The sequence below is a fragment of the Mercenaria mercenaria genome, chromosome 10 (assembly GCF_021730395.1).
Source record: "Mercenaria mercenaria strain notata chromosome 10, MADL_Memer_1, whole genome shotgun sequence".
NCBI lineage: Eukaryota > Metazoa > Mollusca > Bivalvia > Venerida > Veneridae > Mercenaria > Mercenaria mercenaria.
In genome coordinates this window covers 43569136-43588786 of record NC_069370.1, presented here as the reverse complement: position 1 = coordinate 43588786, position 19651 = coordinate 43569136, and the positions used below count along the sequence as shown (strand labels likewise).

General features: G+C 36.5%; 1 protein-coding gene across 1 annotated transcript; it reads left to right on the top strand.

The window, feature by feature from the left end:
* Positions 1-526: 526 nt before the first annotated feature.
* Positions 527-17808, top strand: LOC123561771 (uncharacterized). The gene is made up of 3 exons (XM_045354372.2): positions 527-1132; positions 9480-9780; positions 12312-17808. The coding sequence occupies exons 1-3, from the start codon at positions 816-818 to the stop codon at positions 13122-13124; spliced, it is 1431 nt and encodes a 476-aa protein (XP_045210307.2). The 5' UTR covers positions 527-815; the 3' UTR covers positions 13125-17808.
* Positions 17809-19651: the final 1843 nt, after the last annotated feature.

Genomic DNA, 19651 nt, shown 5'->3' with positions numbered 1-19651 from the left:
TAATTATCTTAGTATGACACATAATGAGGCATTTTGTATAATTAGATAAATACAAAAATGGACATGTTTATAAACAACACAATTTTTTTACAAAAATAGAAAAACTTAAAATTCACTCTGATTTGTTTGTCATATATGCCAATTTACTACAGAGTTGTGAAGTATTTGTTATAAGTTTCAGATGTATAAAGTACACAATCTTTTTTAAAAAATTATAAATTTTTGTCTACCAAAATCTGATGGCAGGCCCTTTAAATACAAGTTGCTTTGCATTAAATGATCAATGTCAAATAAAATTACAATGTGCTTATTTTTGTCTAATAATCTAATGTAATGGAATCCAATTCAATTTACATTACATTTAAAGTTCAGTGCTAAAATATACTATATGTAGGTGTTATCATTTTGATCACTATGGCATTCAAGTCTTTTGTTGCGAACAGTTTAAACATCTATCACCCATTGTTTTAATTTGGTATGATAGTAGTACCTTATTATGTAGTAGTCAACTATTAATCAGTTTGGATTTAAAGTATCAGTTGGTGTTAAAAAAATAACAATGCCTTAAATAAAATGAATATAAAGTTTAGGGTATTTAGATTTAAGTCTTGTGGTGAAGTGTGTATGAAATGTCTTCACGATAGCTTGTTGTCAAGGGATTAAAACTGTCATGGAAACTGAATATTTTTTATTATGACATGAAAACTCTGTTAAAAGATGCTTTAAGGAATGATGATGAGTATATAATTCAGAGCAACAATAGAAACTTCGAAAAAGGTCAAAAGGAAAATAGTTTGACAATAATGATCTGACCGATGGGGTGCTCAAGCAGTCGGCCAATGTCTAATCGCAGATTTAGTACATCAATGGGAAATTCTGAAAGCACTGACCACGAAATGTATGAAGAAGCTGAATCTCAAGAGAACGGAAATCCACGTGTCCACTGGGACGATGATGATGATGATGATGAAGAAGAAGAAGATGATTATTTGACTGATTACAATATGGATATGTCCAGTAATTACAAGTATCGGACTGTGTCATCGAAAGGTCCGAGAAGTGCTGGAGGTAGATCAAGAGTAACTACGACAACAGCTGGCGAAACTTTTGAAGGAAGCGAATATTTTGATATGTAAGAGGTTTTCCGTCTGTTTGTGCGTTTCAGTTACTTTTGGCTGCCAGAAATTTTTGTGTTTGCTTTTATATAACAGCTGATCTGATGGTCTGTAAGAACTAAAATTTTCAGAATTCGTAGGCTAGAGTGTTTGAAATTTAACACTTCGTTCATTGGCTAATTTTTTTAATTAAAACTTTTTGTGTATCTTGCGAAAAATTGGTTTATTGAGTGTGAAGGACAAGGTCATATTTTTAACTCACCTGAGCCAAAGGCTCATGGTGAACTTTTGTGACCGCTCAATGTCCGTCGTCCGTCGTGGGTTGTGCGTCCGTCAACAATTTCTAAAAAAATCTTCTTGAAAACCTCTGAGCAGAATTACACCAAACTTCACAGGAATGATCCTTCGGTGGCCCCCTTTCAAAATTGTTCAAAGAATTGAATTCCATGCAGAACTCTGGTTGCCATGGCAACCGAAAGGAAAAACTTTAAAAATCTTCTTGTCCAAAACCGCAAGGCGTAGAGCCTTGATATTTGGCATGTGACGTCATCTTATGGTCCTCTATGAAGATTGTTCAAATTATGCCCCTGGGGTGAAAAGAGGCCCCTCCCCAGGGGTCACAAGTTTTACATCATAGACTTGTATAGGAAAAAACTTTAAAAATCTTCTTGTCTAAAACCACAAGACCTAGGCCTTTGATATTTGGTTTGTAGCATTACCTTATGGTCCTCTACTAAAATTATAAAAATTATGCCCCTGGGATGAAAAAAGGCCCAGCCCTGGGGAGTGTTAAAATTTTACATAGACTTATATAGGAAAAAACTTTAAAAATCTTCTTGCCTTAAACTGCAAGGCCTAGGCTTTTGATATTTGGTATGTTGCATTGCCTTGTGGTCCTCTACCAAAATTGTTCAAATTATGCCCCTGGGGTGAAAAGAGGCCCTGCCCTGGGGGTCCCAAATTTAACATACTCTGACTTATATAGGGGGAAAAAATCTTGTCCGAAAGTTCAAGGCCTAGGCCTTTGATATTTGGTATGTAGCATTGCCTAGTGGATCTCTAACAAGAATGTTCAAATTATGCCCCTGGGGTGAAAAGAGGCCCCACCCTGGGGGTCACTTGTTATATGAGTTATATATAGGAATAAATACATTAAAAATTATCAGATCATATATCCTAGACTGTTTAATTATAATAACCCGATGACCCCAAGCTATTAGGGGTCACTTGATTGTGACCTTGACCTACTGACCTACCTTTTTTTTTTAAGATACAGCCTTGAAATTTGGATGACATGTACAGTTTTGCACACCGATCTTAAAACTGACTTTCAGTGACTATGAATGTGACCTACTGACCAACTTTCTAATATCTTAGCATCAGTTTGCCATTTTAAACATGTGGGTCATATTACTCAGGTGAGCGATTCAGGGTCATCATGACCCTCTTGTTAAAAAATATGAATTATTTCTGGCCATTGCCTGGAGCAACCTCCTGTTGGAGCAGTTTATTATATCTTTTCCTTAATTACAGGAAAATGAAACGTTTTTACAACTTTATTATGATAAAAAAATTATTCTGACAATATTACATCGTTTATAGACACATAATTATATAATTTTTTATTTGTTGAATTATGTATACTATTTCATGATTTTGTTAACTTTTCTTACCTGGGTACATAAACTTGTTTTAGAACTTCTTTTCAGTGTTTTTGGTTTGATACCACACACTAACTAAGAAACATTTGATTTCAGATAGATAAATTTTTATCAGACAATCTTTCATTATGATATCACACATTGTCACATGATAAATGACAATAATATGAGAATATTAAGTATTTTGTTTCTGTTAGAAAAGTCAAACAGTTATTCTAAGAATCTGTTTCATTAAAAAACAAAGCAAACATCTCCTAGTAAGAGTGAATCTATATTCATTTAAGGGCTTTCAGTGCTTTTTATCTAGAACTGAAATTGGATGTAGGCCCACCAAGGCAGGGCTGGGCCACATATTATTTTTAGAAAAACTGTGTGAAAAAGTGTATAAATAGCATGATGGATAACACTTAAAGATCATTCCTGCCTGTGTCTCAAATTTTGTAAGTGATTACTATATTCCTGACTGCTATATTGGTCTCTAACCCAAGATCTGCCTTTGGTTTTAAAGGTGGTCAGACTGATTTTAATCAAGTAATGAATTTGTTCTTGGTCATTGTGTTCACTGAACCCTTAATGCATGCTAAATTTTCACTGGTCGTATTTGTAAAATCTGATTTTCTATCCTAGTTGCCCAGCTAGCATACAGATTTTAGCATAAGTAGTAATTTGATAAATATGCTTTACCTAAAGAACAATTTGAATATATATGATAATTTGTTGAATTATTTCATTGACAGTTATTATGTAAAAAGTGATTATGGATGTCAGTTTATAGAATTGTTTTTACCTCAGTCTGTTAAAATTTGCTGATCTTGGTGCCATTTTAGTTCAGATTAACCCAGTGTCCCAAAATCTATCGATACAAACTGAATGTAAAACTAAAGCTTATATTAAAATCCAAAGAAATACTCGGCTTTTTTAATTCTTTCATTTTAAAGAGAGGTACCTGTATCTACAAAATTTAATAAGATTTAGTATTTTCAAATTAGTATCTAACTCTGTAATTACATTGTAAATGTCATAATGCTTAAGTGAAGCTAACCTTAGTTAACCTTTAGCCTGCTGGCGTTAAGTGATTCTGCCTTTGCGACCAGTGCAGACCAAGATCAGCCTGCACGATCATGGTCTTCACTGTTCGCTATTCAGTCAGTAAATTTTCAGTAAACACCCCTTCAAATAATTAATGGTACTGTCCAAATTGAAAGATGGACCAGTCCATTTTAGAAATTTAGCAGGCTAAAGGTTAAAAAAATCTCCAATACTTGTTGCCAGAAGACATGTATATGCATTGAACATTATCTGTACTAGTATCTGTTTAATCTACTTGTTGACTTTTTATGACAGTGTGTTAAATTTAATTAAATAGAATAATGATTTTTAAAATATTATTAATTTTTCTGATTTTATCAAGTATGAATACATTATTGAGTACATTATCTAGGGATCTTAAGATAGTTGTGCATGTTTGAATCCACAACTTGTGGCTAAAAGCCATATTATTTGGTACAACATAATAAGTGTATAATTCCTGTATCACATTTGTCATATTTATTCATCATCAAGGAGAAAAGTGATTATGACTTTTTTGTGTTTATTGAATGTTTATACTGACTATACTGATCATTTTAACATCATTTTAACATCATTTATAACATGTTTGATGTTGCAGGAGTAAAATAAAGCTATTACATAAAATTGATAATACTAGTACAATGTACACTTATGTAAAAAAGCTTTGACGTTGATGTCGTTTAATGATGGTTGGCGTTTCTGTGCCAGGAATAAAGTGTGATAGTGCACCTTGAGTCTTTCTGTGCCATTTAAAGCTTGGAATTGGCTGTATCACCTACATATTGTCTAGTGTGACTTAAAACTGAAACAAGTTTCCGTCTAGATGTTTCAGTATTACAAGCACCTTAATTGGCATAAATAGCTAAAAAGTTATTTCAGGTTAAAACTAGACACTGGCACCTTCATTTCCAGTCTCTGTACAGTCCTAGTTTTAGTGAATAAAATGTATACATGCCACCAACTTGGGTTGAAGTGAAGTTTTTGTAATCCATAACTTTGTGTAGTCCAGTAGCTTGTGTAGTCTAGTAGTTCATGTAGTCCAGTAGTTTGTGTTGTCAAGTAGTTTGTGTAGACCATTAGTAAGTGTAGTCCAGTAGCTTGTGTAGTCTAGTAGTTCATGTACTCCAGTAGTTTATGTAGTTCAGTAGTTCATATAGTCCAGCAGTTTGTGTTGTCCAGTAGTTTGTGTAGTTCAGTGATTCATGTATTCCAGCAGTTTGTGTTGTCCAGTATTTGTGTTGTCCAGCAGTTTTATAATCCAGTAATTTGTGTAGTTCAGTGGTTCATGTAGTTTAGCAGTTTGTGTAGTACAGTAGCTTGTGTTGCCCAGTAGTTTGTGTAGTCCAGAAGTTATGTATTTCAGCAGTTTGTGTGTAAAGTAGTTTGTGTAGTCAAGAAGTTTGTGTAGTTCAGCAGTTTGTGTAGTCCAGTAGATTGTGTAGTTCAGTGGTTCATGTAGTTTAGCAGTTTGTGTAGTACAGTAGCTTGGGATGCCCAGTAGTTTGTGTAGTCCAGAAGTTTGTGTATTTCAGCAGTTTATGTTGTCCAGTAGTTTGCGTTGTTCAGTGGTTCATGTAGTCCAGCAGTTTGTGTTGCCTAGTAGTATTGTAGTCCAGTAGTTTGTGTTGCCCGCTAGTTTTGTTGTCCACTAGTTTGAGTATTCCAGCAGTTTGTGTTGCCCAATAGTTTTTATAGCACAGTAGTTTGTGTATTCCAGTTGTTTGTGTTGTCCAGTAGATTGTGTAGCCCAGTAGTTTGTGTGGTTCCAGCAGTTTGTCTTGTCTAGTAGTTTACGTAGTCCAGTAGTGTGTGTAGTTCAGCAGTTTGTCTTGTCCAGTAGTTTGTGTATTCCAGTAGTTTGTAGTTCAGTGGTTCATGTAGTCTAGTAGTTTATGTAGTTCAGTCGTTTGTGTATAGTTTATGTAGTCCAGTAGTTTGTGTACTTAAGTAGTTCATGTAATCTAGTAGTTCTTGTAGTCCAGTAGTTTGTGTAGTTCAGTAGTTTTTGTTGTCCAGTAGTTTGTGTAACTCAGTGGTTCATGTAGTCCAGCAGTGTGTGTTGCCCAGTAGTTTTGTAGTTCAGCAGTGTGTGTATTTCAGCAGTTTGTCTTGTCCAGTAGTTTGTGTAGTACAGTAGTTTGTGTATTTCAGTGGTTCATGTAGTCCAGCAGTTTGTGTTGCCCAGTAGTGTTGTAGTCCAGAAGTTTGTGTAGTCTAGCAGTTTGTCTTGTCCAGTAGTTTGTGTAGTTCAGTAGTTTGTGTAGTTCAGTAGTTCATGTAGTACAGTAGTTTGTCTTGCCCAGTAGTTTTGTAGTCCAGTAGTTTGTATTGCCCAGTAGTTTGTGTAGTCCAGTTGTTTGTGTAGCTCAGTGGTTTGTTTTGTCCAGTAGCTATGTAGTCCAGCAGTTTGTGTTGCCCAGTAGTTTTGTAGTCCAGCAGTGTGTGTAGTCCAGCAGTTTGTGTTGCCCAGTAGTTTGTGTAGTTTAGTGGTTCATGTAGTCAAGCAGTTTGTGTAGCCCAGTCATTTTGTAGTCCAGTAGTTTGTGTAGTCCAGCAGTTTGTCTTGTCCAGTGGTTTGCCAAGTCAAGTAGTTTGTATAGTTCAGTGGTTCATGTAGTCAAGCAGTTTGTGTTGCCCAGTCGTTTTGTAGTCCACTAGTTCGTGTAGTTCAGCAGTTTGTTTTGTCATGTAGTTTGCGTAGTCCAGTAGTTTGTGTAGTCCAGTAGTTTGTGTAGTTCAGCAGTTTTGTAGTCCAGTAGTTTGTGTAGTCCAGTAGTTTGTGTAGTTCAGCAGTTTTGTAGTCCAGTAGTTTGTGTAGTCCAGCTGTTTGTGTTGCCCAGAAGTTTGTGTAGTCCAGTAGTTTGTGTACTTCAGTGGTTTGTCTTGTCCAGTAGTTTGTGTAGTCCATCAATTTGTGTTGCCCAGCAGTTTTGTAGTCCAGCAGTATGTGTAGTCCAGCAGTTTGTGTTACCCAATAGTTTGTGTAGTTCAGTAGTTTGTGTAGTTCAGTGGTTAATGTAGTCCAGTAGTTTGTGTTGCCCAGTAGTTTTGTAGTCCAGTAGTTTATGTAGTCCAGCAGTTTGTGTTGCACAGTAGTTTGTGTAGTCCAGTTGTTTGTGTAGCTCAGTGGTTTGTCTTGTCCAGTAGCTATGTAGTCCAGCAGTTTGTGTTGCCCAGTAGTTTTGTAGTCCAGCAGTGTGTGTAGTCCAGCAGTTTGTGTTGCCCAGTAGTTTGTGTAGTTCAGTGGTTCATGTAGTCAAGCAGTTTGTGTTGCCCAGTAGTTTTGTAGTCCAGTAGTTTGTGTAGTCCAGCAGTTTGTCTTGTTCAGTAGTTTGCCTAGTCAAGTAGTTTGTATAGTTCAGTGGTTCATGTAGTCAAGCAGTTTGTGTTGCCCAGACGTTTTGTAGTCCAGTAGTTTGTGTAGTTCAGCAGTTTGTCTTGTCCCGTAGTTTGCGTAGTCCAGTAGTTTGTGTAGGCCAGTAGTTTGTGTAGTTCAGCAGTTTTGTAGTCCAGTAGTTTGTGTAGTCCAGCTGTTTGTGTTGCCCAGAAGTTTGTGTAGTCCATTAGTTTGTGTAGTTCAGTGGTTTGTGTTGTCCAGTAGTTATATAGTCCAGTAGTTTGTGTAGTCCAGCAGTTTGTGTTGCCCTGCAGTTTTGTAGTCCAGCAGTATGTGTAGTCCAACAGTTTGTGTTACCCAGTAGTTTGTGTAGTTCAGTGGTTAATGTAGTCCAGTAGTTTGTGTTGCCCAGTAGTTTTGTAGTCCAGTAGTTTATGTAGTCCAGTAGTTTGTGTTGCCCAGTAGTTTTGTAGTCCAGTAGTTTGTGTAGTCCAGTAGTTTATGTAGTCCAGCAGTTTGCGTTGCCCAGTAGTTTGTGTAGTCCAGTAGTTTATGTAGTCCAGCAGTTTGTGTTGCCCAGTAGTTTGTGTAGCCCAGTAGTTTGTGTAGTTCAGTGGTTTGTCTTGTCCAGTAGTTATATAGTCCTGTAGTTTGTGAAGTCCAGCAGGTTGTGTTGCCCAGTAGTTTTGTAGTCCAGCAGTGTGTACTTCCAGCAGTTTGTGTTGCCCAGTAGTTTTTGTAGTTCAGTGGTTCATGTGGTCAAGCAGTTTGTGTTGCCCAGTAGTTTTGTAGTCCAGTAGATTGTGTTGTCCAGTAGTTTGTGCTGCCCAGTAGATTATCATTTCAGTTCATGTTTTGGGTGCAATTAACTGTCAAGCTGTATCTCAGTAATAAATATATCTATCAGATTGAAACATTACACAATGCATTTTCCTCATCAGTTATACTGACACATCAAGTTAGATAGCTCTTTATTGAAATCAGTTTAAATCATTGCACGTATTTGATAAGAAACATTGGTTGAAGTTTTGCATGCAAGTTTCTGTCATTACCAGAATAAAAATTTTATTCATGACATTAAAGAGATATCTCAATGTTTACTACCAGTCCTATAGGATAGTACTTTACATTACATTGTAGTACTACATCTACAGCTAAACACAGTATAAATGCGTACTACTTCTAAAAAATACAGGTTTTTTTAGCAATATTATAAACTGTTAATGCATAACATTTAAATCATGAATGTAGTTTTACATGCAGCTCTACATTCACAAATAATTTGTGTACATGTATTTAGAAAAATTAAATACAGTTTCATGATTTAGGATTTTCAGCATTTGAAGTAAATATCTAATGATGAAATATTTCAGTGAAAGATAGGTAGTGGATATCTTTAAAGTGTAATAAAAAGAGTTTCAGTTAGGAAGTGTTGAATTGGTTAATTAGCATACTTTCTTATGAACAGCTCTTATTCTTTTAGCTGTTTTGAACCGCACATTTCCAAGGGATGTTTCTATGCTTAAAAGCTCGTAATGACTTAATTTGTTATAAAGTGGCAACCTCTTTTTTTGTAAGAGACATGAAATACCTTCTTTTGCTAAATCTTACTTTCCATGTTTGTTTTCTCATATATCTATCAAAGGTGGCTTGAATATTTCATTCAGTTAGTAAAAAGTATCATTGAATCTGTTGTTTTTAGTTACCGCCCTTTATGGCATCGATCTTATAAGACACTGTGCCATACTGAAAGTAGTGCTTTTCTTACCATGTCATTATGCATACTCTCTATCTTTTTCTTTAACCTAAAATTTTAAAAGCCTTACAGGACTTTTAAAACTGCTGAAAAATTTACAAGTTTTAAGGTCATTGGGACAGCCTTAGTAAAAACCATTGAAATTAAAACTTCCCTCATTGAAAACAGGCAGCAGTTTACATTACTGCATGTTCAGAAGAAACAAATATGGTACAAACTTGATAAAAAATGAAAAAAATCAGAAATATGAATTTTTGAAACTAAAAAGATTGTTTTCTGACAGTTACTTTTTATTTGATTCCTTTGAAGTCCTTATACTGTTTTACATTTAATTTTGTAAGCACACAATTCTGTGGTTTTGACTAAAACATATGGCTGATTTTTTTGAGGATATAAATTTGTGGATATGAAATTAATGGGAAGTGTACATATTCATTGGATTTTAATTTCATGGATTTATTCAACCATGAAATCCACAAAACTTAGTCCCAACAAATATTAACAATTTCACAGTATGTGTAATTTTTGTCATATTTTAGGGAAACAATGACAGAGGGACAATCTGAAATGACGGACTGGGACCAAGAGGAGCCAGGTTTATATGCCCCATCCCTGTCTTTATGGTACAATGATGAAGAGGCTGGTGATATTCTCACACAGGATGTTTATGTACCGAAGTTTGGGCTCACAAAACACACCTACTACTGCTGCCTGCAGTGGAATGCCGGGATGAACGGAGGAGGGTATTGTGGGATACAGGACCATCCAAAGGGGCGTAATTACATCTTCTCACTGTGGGATCCTGTGGATACGGATAAGAAAATAAAACCTATATATGTTGTAAGTATCTATGTACTCACTTCAGTGTGAAAGTATTTCACAGGAAATGAAAATTTAGGTTGTGATTTTATTCCTTTCTAGGTATCTGAGAATTTTAAACTATTTTGTTTAAACTACTGAAGTACTTACTGAAGGTATTCCTTTGAACGAATGTGCAGGCTGATCTTGGTTTGCACTGGTTGCAAAGGCAAAAATCTCTTATAGCCAGCAGGCTAAAGGTTAATATCTTGAGACAAAACCATACTCCAGTGCAATAATGACATTGTCTGCAGAATAGAGTTGGTTAGACATAGCTTCTGTATTTTCTAAATCTATTTTATAAATCTTTATAGCATGGTATTTTATTTATATATTTATGCATATTTAAGCATATTACATTTAAATAAATTGACATAATTGTTATGGTGTTATTCTGGACATTATTCTCAGTGGAGTGGTTAACCTTGGGACTTTCTTAGCAGAGTGGTCAAAGTCAATAATTTGAAAGTATTTATATGTACATATCTCTGTGGGAAGTTCATAGGGGTCATAATAATTTTAGAGCTCGCCCAGACCGTAAGATTGACATGCATGAAGCAGTCTTCTTTTATCTGGCATGAATGTTCGCCTAAATGAGACTGAGTGCCACGCTCAAGCTCCTAGCTACATGTCAAAGGTCAACAACACATTTGGGGGTAAGAGGTCATTTTCTGAATTGTCTGGGTTGTAACTTAAAACATGCATGGAGCAATGTACTTTTTGATATGGCAGACATATTTGTCTTTGTTAGGCAGCAAACCCCAGGTCCCTGTCACAAAGGTCAAGGCCACAGAGGAGTAAAATGTCACATAAAAGCTAATGTCTCGGCCATAACTTTCACATGCATTTAACATCTCTTTTATTTATCAGCCATAATACCTTCAATGAAACAGAATATTGCCACAAGACACAGATCCTGTCTCAAAGGTAAAGGTCACACTAAGGGGTCAGAGGTCTTGTCAGATCTTGTCAGTGCCGCTACTTTGACTTGTATGGGACATTTTTGAATTGACTGAAAAGTTTGAGTGATTGAGGCAGTGTCAGCAAATGAAGGGGTGCACAATGTTGCCCTTTGGGCATTATCATGCTATTGTTATTAACTCTTTGCACTTTATTTGAAGCTAGTAAAGTTACCCATAAACATATAGTACTGAGATCTTAGGCAGACCATTGAGTTGTTGAAACTTTTTCTCACCTTAAGGACATGGCAGACCTTGTGTTAATTGATAAAACCTGCAACATTTCTTTACTTCTAAAGATTAAACACGTGTCTTTTTGAGTAGAAATTTAGACATGTGAAATAATTCCAATTAAGGTAATAAAATGAGCTGGAAATTTCCAGATGTCATGTGCAAATATCTGAAAAATAAACATGTGTGAATATAAGTTTATTTATAATCACCACCAGTAGTCCATTTGGACGTCTCATGACATTCTCATCCATAAGAGGTTTGTCGAAATCCTGTGACAAATTATTGAACCATGGTAAACCTCTGGTATATGAGAATGTACTCCAGAAGGTTGTTAGTAATTTTTAATGGTTCAGAAGGTACAGAAGATGCGCCAATTCCAAAAGCTTCCCTGGTTCTTTAGGGTGCCAGGTGTAAAGCACCAATGCACTGGACTTTTAACCAATATGTAAGAATTTTTTCTTAGGAGCCTTAAGAAGGAATTGTGGCTTGAAATATTACCCCTAGTTTCCTAGTCAAACAATGTTACTACTAATAGACTACTTCTGCTCTGACAATATTAAAGCACATATGCAGATGAATTGTATTTGACCATATGATAGGAATTTTGTTAATTTACAAGTGTGAGAACAATCTACATTATAGAAGCTACAATATAATGAAAATGTCATCAAATTTTTATATTTTCATTGACAACCATTAAGAATTTTGCTCAAAATCATTTCTTTGCTAAAATTCAAACTCAAGACCCTTTCACATTGCTGATTGTATTTTCTAAGCACATCATGTTGCTTTGAAAACGAATTCTACATGTGCAGAACTACCTTTAAGTAAAAGAAAAGCTTCAAATTCTCTATTATGTTAAAGATTATACACAGTGGGAATTTTTACCTGACTATAGATAAGTCAGTCTACCAAGTTAGCTGAGTAGGTATAGTAGAAAACTAAAGAGAATCCTCAAGTGAGGCAATATTTTCTCTGTAGTTTACAGAAGACTATGTGCCTTAATTAATCGTCATCCACCTCTGATTTAGTGAAGGGTAAGTTATGATGTCAATATTGGTGCAGAGTTCAGGAACACTGGTATTTGGTTTACTAACTGCCATCATATAAATGTAATACTGTTGAAAATGGTGTTATCAGAAATCATACCAACAGACTGAAATAAGTTTAGCATAGAATGGCACCTGACTTTTTCTTCAGCAGTTGAACTATAAAGAGGTAGTACAACATTTGTCCTTAGTTTGTAATCATAGTTTGTAATTATATAACAGTTTATAAAATAATTTACTGATATTTTTCAATGACTTTCTGTTTTTACAGGGGCCAGGAACTATCTGTGAACCATTTGGAGGAGAAGGGGAAGGCTTGAAGACATGGAACTTCACTCTAGGATGGGAATCAGACAGCTGGTACACAGTCGTTATCAGACGTTGGGACGATGGCGAAAACACATGCTATGGATTCTGGGTAAAACACCAAATGACCTTGGAATGGACACATATTGTGTCATTAGAATTTCCCGTACCTGCAACATTCTTTGAAACTTTGTCGTGCAGTTTTCTCGAGGATTGGGAGGGCACTGGGGACCAAGAGCGCCGTGTACACTTCAAAAATGGCTACAAACACGGACTAAACGGAAAATGGATGCCGTTTAATAAAGCCGTATTTAGTATGGTCAGTGAAATGAGATGTAAACTATTTGAAAACAATTATGATTCCGGAGTGTTGGACGATACATTCTATTTGCAGTCAGGTGGACAGACTATGCAATCAGCTAGTGCAGTCAATGGTGGAATGCTGACCAGAGAGATGCCTGCAAAACCAGATGTTTTGCCCATCTGTGTATACCTGTCATCAGTTACTTCAGAAGAAGTTAGTTGGGAAATATCTGCAGGAAGTGTTCCACAGTTTCAGTATATAGTTTACATAGACAAACTGATTTACAAACAGGAAGTAAATTCTGAAGCTAGAACATGTAAATTTGATACTTCCCCAACAGAACTTGTTGAACTTTTAATTGAGGACATTTATGGCCATGCGGTGAGGTCAAAGTTCAAAGTCACTAACCCGCCTGACTGTGACTCACAAACAAGGACCAGATTAGAAGTTTATGTTCCTACTGCATCTCACTAAGTGTATCAGTGACTCTATATAGGCACCCCGACTTGCAAGTTTGTAAAAAACATTGTCAACATTATGTGGTTTCTTACTCTATGCAACATAACTTTTAAGAGTATAGTATAACCTGCATTAAGCAGTCACTTGCCTTAAGCAGACAGTCAACTTATTTCCCGTATTGACTTCACAGACGTTTTTGTTCAAATATTAATTTGACTTAAGCAGCCACTGCTGCTGCAGCCGGATCCCTTGACTGTCTACTTAAGACAGGTTTGACTGTATTTCTTTAGTTTTTGAAGAACGAAAAATATGAGAAGTGTCTGCCAAGTTCAAAGACTTTCTTTTTAAAATTTAAGATTGGTTTTTTGGCCCAATCTTAATGAAACTTGGTCAGAATGTTACCTTCAATAAAATCTTGGACGAATTTGATATTAGGTCATCTGGGGTCAAAAACCAGGTCACCAGGTCAAATCAAAGGAAAAGCTTGTTAACACTCTAGAGGTCACGATTTGGGCCCAATCTTAATGAAACTTAATGAAACTTGGTCAGAATGTTACCCTCAATAAAGTCTTGGACAAGTTTGATATTGGGTCATCCTTGGGTAAAAAACAAGGTCACCAGGTCAAATCAAAGGAAAAGCTTGTTAACACTGTAAAGGCCAGATTTATGAATGTATCTTCATGAAACTTGGTCCGAATGTTAATCTTGTTGATCTCAAGGTCCAGTTTGAATCTGGGTCATGTAGGATCAAAAACTAGGTCACCAGGTCAAATCAAAGGAAAAGCTAGTTTACACTGTAGAGGCCTCATTCATGGCCATATCTTAATGAAACTTGGTCAGAATGTTAATCTTAATCTGTAAGTCAAGTTCAAATCTGGGTCAGGTGGAATCAAAAACTAGGTTACTGGGTCAAATCAAAGGAAAAGCTTGTTAACACTCTAGAGGCCACATTTATGACTGTATGTTCACGAAACTTAGAATGTTAATCTTGGTGATTTTTAGGTCAAGTTCGAATCTGGGTCATGTCTGGTCAAAAGCTAGGTCACTGGGTCAAATCGAAGGAAAAGCTATTTAACTCTTTAGAGGCCACATTTATGACTATATCTAAATGAAACTTGGTCAGAATGTTAATCTTGATGACCTTTAGGTCAATAGGCCAGGTGAGCGATACAGGGCCTTCATGGCCCTCTTGTTTTGTGCAAAATGGCAGCAAAAAATTGACTAAGCTTTTCTACGTACTTTGTTGTAGATCTAGTAATTATGTCTCCCACCACACAGTGGTGTGGGAGACATATTGATTTACTCCTGTCTATGTGTGTGTGTGTCTGTCTGTCTGTCTGTCTGTCACAAAGCTTGTCCGCACTCTAAGTCGAACATTTCTCATCCGATCTTCACCAAAGTTGAACAAAATGTGTGTGCCAATAAGTCCTCGGCCAAGTTCGATAACTAGCCAAATCGGCCCAGGCACTTCGGAATTATGGCTCTTGAATTACCGAAAAACACTCGGATTTTAGGCGCATTCCTGGAGTGAAAAGGACCCCTATACTACTCATGAGTAGTATAGGAGTCCTTTTGGCTCCAGGAATGTGCATGCAATCTGAGTAGTATAGGAGTCCTTTTGGCTTGATGAATGTGCATGCGCTCTAGTAGGGCAAGTTCGATAATGAACCAAATCGGTCCAGGCACTTCGGAGTTATGGCCCTTGAATTACCGAAAGTCGGCCTTTTTACTCTTGTCCGTGCTCTAAGTCGAACATTTCTCATCCAATCATCACCAAACTTGAACAAAATGTGTTTGACCATAAGTCCTTGGCCAAGTTCGGTAACTAGCCAAATCGGCCCAGGCACTTTGGAATTATGGCCATTGAATTACCAAAAATCGGCCTTTTTACTCTCGTCCGCGCTCTAAGCCAAATCGCCTGAGGCACTCCAGAATTATGGCCCTTGAATTACCCAAAATCGGCCTTCTTACTCTTCAGAGGTATATTTGTAGTGAGTAAACAGTATATAAAGACTGACTTGCTATTTAGATGATTAGGCAGTTGTGGGAGACATGCGCTTTTCTCAAAAGCAACTCTAGTATTAAGGAATTTGGCATACTCTATGCAGCTCTAAAAAGGCTGCATCATGGTGGCATTTATCAACTGTCTTAAATGAAAAAAATATATAAAGAAACACAGATATAAAATTATAATAATTTTTAATGTATTTTGAGATAAGTGTTGAAAAACAACAAATGACAGCAGAAGTCTACAAACTTATCTGACCCCTCATGTAATGCCATTTATATGCATTATATATTTTTATTCGTGTATGTAAGATTATTTTTTGACTAAATTTTAAAATGGAATTACATATTAATGGGTATTGTATTTGTAAGTTAAAATGACATGAAATAGGTGAAACACTGGCCTACTTTTAAGTATTGTTTTAGAACCAAAATGTCCATAAGGATGGTTGGTTTGAATATAATGACTAATAGGTCCAGAAGAAAGAGTTTTGCTAAGAACTGCTGATATACATGTATCATAGTGTATTACTATCAGCCAAAATGATTTTTTTTCTAAGGAAAATCTTTCTCATTTAAATTTTCACTCTCAAATTTTTTAATACTAGTTTATGAGAAGTTTTTAAGTACTGGTGCCTTATGAGTGGATGCAGCAGTGACACAGGCAATGCTTGAATAAAGGTTTATGGCATGCCTTAATCTGCTATTGTATTATTAGTATTGTATGCCATGTATTTAACCTGTAGCCTTCCAAACTTCTATAATAGACTTGTCTTTCATTCAATTTGGGCAGTGCCATTTATTATTCAAAGTGGTGTTCACTGCAAATTGACTGACTGAATAGCAAACAGTGCAGAACAAGATGAGCGTATGTAGATGTGCATGTTCATCTTCGTATGCACTGATCCCAAAGGTAAAATCGCTTGCCGCAAGCAGGGTAAAGGTTTATGATATCATATATTAGTATGCGTTCAAGTTTTGTCCTGCCAGTATATTCTTATTGCTGTATTGATATACATGTATATTTTTGTATCTTAGACATAAATATAATCGTTCAACATAAAAAAGCAGTTTTTATGCCCCTGCTCCACTTCCAGTAAGAGGGATATTGTTTTTCTCATGTCGATTTATTTTCAAGTCAGTTGGTTTCTAATAACTGGAGAGAACTTTATAACCTACAGTGATCAAAGTTCATGAGATAGTTGTCTGTTGTCAGTAGATGGCCTTAGTTGTGTTGCTGGTCAGTATGTGAATGGGCAAGTGTTACAGTGTCGCCTACAGACTAAAGAGGGTTTCTGTTCAATAACTGCAGAAGGCTTTGAGCTACAGTAGTAAAACTTTTTAGTATGACTGTCTATGGTCAGTATAAGTAATTCTAATGATTTTAGGGCTAGTATATCAAAGGTCAAGTTCACAGTGACATTCAGACTGAAGACAGGCTCAGAATGTTTGGGCCTGCAGAGGTCAAATAGGAAGATTGCCAATTGGCAGTTGATGACCCCTATGAATTTGATGGCCAAAAGGTCCGTGTCAAGGTCATAGTGCCCTTCACACTGAAAATAGTTTGTGCTTAATAACTTACAGTTACCAGATGTTACATTGACTTTTAAATTGAAAAAAAGTTTCCTCTCAATAACTGGATAAGGCTCGGGTCTGTTGTGGTCAATGTTCATGGGGTGATTGCCTGTGATCAGACGACTTGTTATTTTTGGGGTTATTAGGTGAAAGGTCAAGTTCATTGTGATCTTGAGACTGAAAACAGTAAGTGTTTTTGATCAATAATTTAAGAATGCTTTGATATTATAGTATGACTGCCAGTTAGAAGATCAAGGGTCAAGATCGCTGGGAGAGTACTAATGGTCAGGGGTCATGTAACTTCATCTGATAGATATTTCAATCTTAATAGGATGATTACCTGTAGTCAGTAGATTAGATCTGTGTTTTTAGACTAAGTAGGTCAATGGTCAAGTTAGCAGTGACCTTAAGACTAAAAACTGTTTCAGTTCAAAAACTAGAGAATGATGGGGTCTGATATTGTTCAGCTTTATAGGATGATTGTCTGTTTTATATATATGACTTCTATTAATCTTTGGCTGTGTTGGGGTCAGTAGCTCAAAAGTCAAGGACATAGTTGTTTTGGGGATGAAATTTATATATCTGGAGGTTGCTTGTGCCTGTCATACTTCATAAGATGATTGCATCACAGGTGGTAGTAATGTACCTAGGATACAGTATGGGTCCATGAGCCATATGCACTTAAATTTACTACAGTTATAATATTTTCTTAGGGAAAAAAAATGACAAAAAGCCATTTTGAAAAAAATTTGCTCCTGTGACAATGAGCCATGAGATAACTCAAAAAGTAGCACCGGGACCCCCAGTGTTTTTTTTGCATATATTTGTTTCTAATATGATGCTCTATGATCATGCAAAGTTTAAGAAAATTCTCTCTGCTAGTTAAAATTTTCCTTCTTTGCCTATATAAAAATCCCACACACTTGTCCCATTTCCCCTTAAATCCTTCAAAATCTCAATCTGTTTGATTTCTCAGTTAAGTAGAAAAACAAAATTCGTAGTTAAGAGCATATATTGGTCTTGTATTTATTGTCTTTTAATGCATTATTGGTTATATGAATGTAAGTCTGTAAATGTATTTAATGACTTAAATTATAAATAAAAAGTTAATTATTGACTTGAGTTATATTTTAAAGAAAAGTAGTTATGAGACGTCCCCAGCGATGTGTCCTCGGCCAGATACTCTCACTTGTATTCATCAAAATGATTTGCCCTTAGCAGCAGTAGTGTTGCCTCTATACAGGACCACCTGCAATGGATTATGCTGGCGAACCAAGTATCTAAGGCGCTGTCAACCATGCTATTCAAAATTACCAACAACCTGGCAGATATTTCAGTCAACCGATACATATGCTGAAAGATACCTTACTTCAGCGTCAAACCGTACAGGATCAACAGACAACAGAAAACTCCTCCAACCATCAACATCTACTTCATACTACCGGAATTCTTTTTCCCAGAAATCATCACCGCATGGAACAGCCTACCATCTGCAACAGCTGATGTACTTGACTTGGTATCCCCGAGCAGGGACTATCATCACTGAATTTCTAAGTAAGATCGACTTAGGTACAACTACCTCCTGATGAGTCCTGAGGCTGCGCCAGCCACTGCTACAATAACCGGGAAGGCTTGGGTTAAAAGGGCGAAAACTAATTATCCGGATAAATTAACTTTCTATATTTTTCCATATCTGTTAAGTACGGTGGCTGATTTCTGCCATCTCGTTCTGGCGTGTTGGCGCGTTTGCAGGGCGCCAGAACGCCAGGACGACAATTATACGCGCCAAGACGACAAACAAGGGAAGTTGGCGTTCTGGCGTCTTAGCGCGTTTGCAGGGCGCCAAGACGCCAACACGACAGTTATACGCGCCAAGACGACAAAATCCATATTTGTCGTTTTGGCGCGTTCATTTGTCGTCTTGGCGAGTTGGCGCGTTGGCGGGGACGCCAAGTGAACGCGCCAAAATGACAAATATGGATTTTGTCGCCTTGGCGCGTATAATTGTCGTGTTGGCGTCTTGGCGCCCTGCAAACGCGCTAAGACGCCAGAGCGCAAGGGTAATGATATAATATACGCATTACGTTTTACAAGACAAAGGAAGTAAGATTATTATGTTGTAGAATGTAGTGACCGATTATGGTAAATGAAATACGCATTGTTCCACAGCATAATGATATATCTGGTCAAAATGGTTACCCTTCCAACAGTTTTTGATAACAGACAATCAGAACAAATGTTTTACATGGAAGTAAAGATTATGAATTTGCGTTAGCATATTCTTGATCCCGACGTATCAAGACGCAAGGCTTATGGTAACAATGGTAACAGTCACATGGAGCGTTGGTCTAGTAATTAAAGTGCCGGTTACTTAACCCGGAGTTGGTGCGTTCGAGCTCACTTAGGTCACGAACTCAACTTCACATATGTCAAAAGTACTCTTTAATCTAAGAAGCGGAAGTGTGTTTCAAATAAGCTAGAAATTTTCATCAAAATCGAGCTAAAATCAAGAGTATACCTCGCCAGTCTGGTCCCCAAGACTAACATATCATGCCCAACCTGCGCCGGAGTAAATGTTACGTGTAAAATGGCCAGAAAGAGGACCGATTAATTTTGAAATAATGAATTGATTAGTTAGAGAAAAAAGGTTATCAAGAACTTCAGTAACTGTGTTCAATCATTTATGCTATAGTTATGGTCCATACTCACTGCTGTTCCATATCTGTTTTTAACCATGCTCGTAAATTCTTTTCGGAGTTTCAAGCAGATTAAATACTTTAAAAGTGTGTTTGAAAAGTACAGTTATCGTTCTTGCACAAAGCGCTCTCTTTTTCATTATGTTTACGTCAATATAAAAGTCTTAACAAAATGCCCTCAATAGTTTTGGATTTATGATCCTGAAAAATTGCTACGAGAGCAAAAAATTAAAAAAGTAAGCAAGGTATAATTATGGCTTTTGC

What these genes read in the sequence shown, in the direction of transcription:
- LOC123561771 (XM_045354372.2), top strand. Translation starts at nt 816, where the DNA reads ATGGGGTGCTCAAGCAGTCGGCCAATGTCTAATCGCAGATTTAGTACA. An exon ending in GGAAGCGAATATTTTGATAT is followed by an intron (nt 1,133 to 9,479) that starts GTAAGAGGTTTT and finishes GTCATATTTTAG; the next exon opens with GGAAACAATGACAGAGGGAC. An exon ending in AAATAAAACCTATATATGTT is followed by an intron (nt 9,781 to 12,311) that starts GTAAGTATCTAT and finishes CTGTTTTTACAG; the next exon opens with GGGCCAGGAACTATCTGTGA.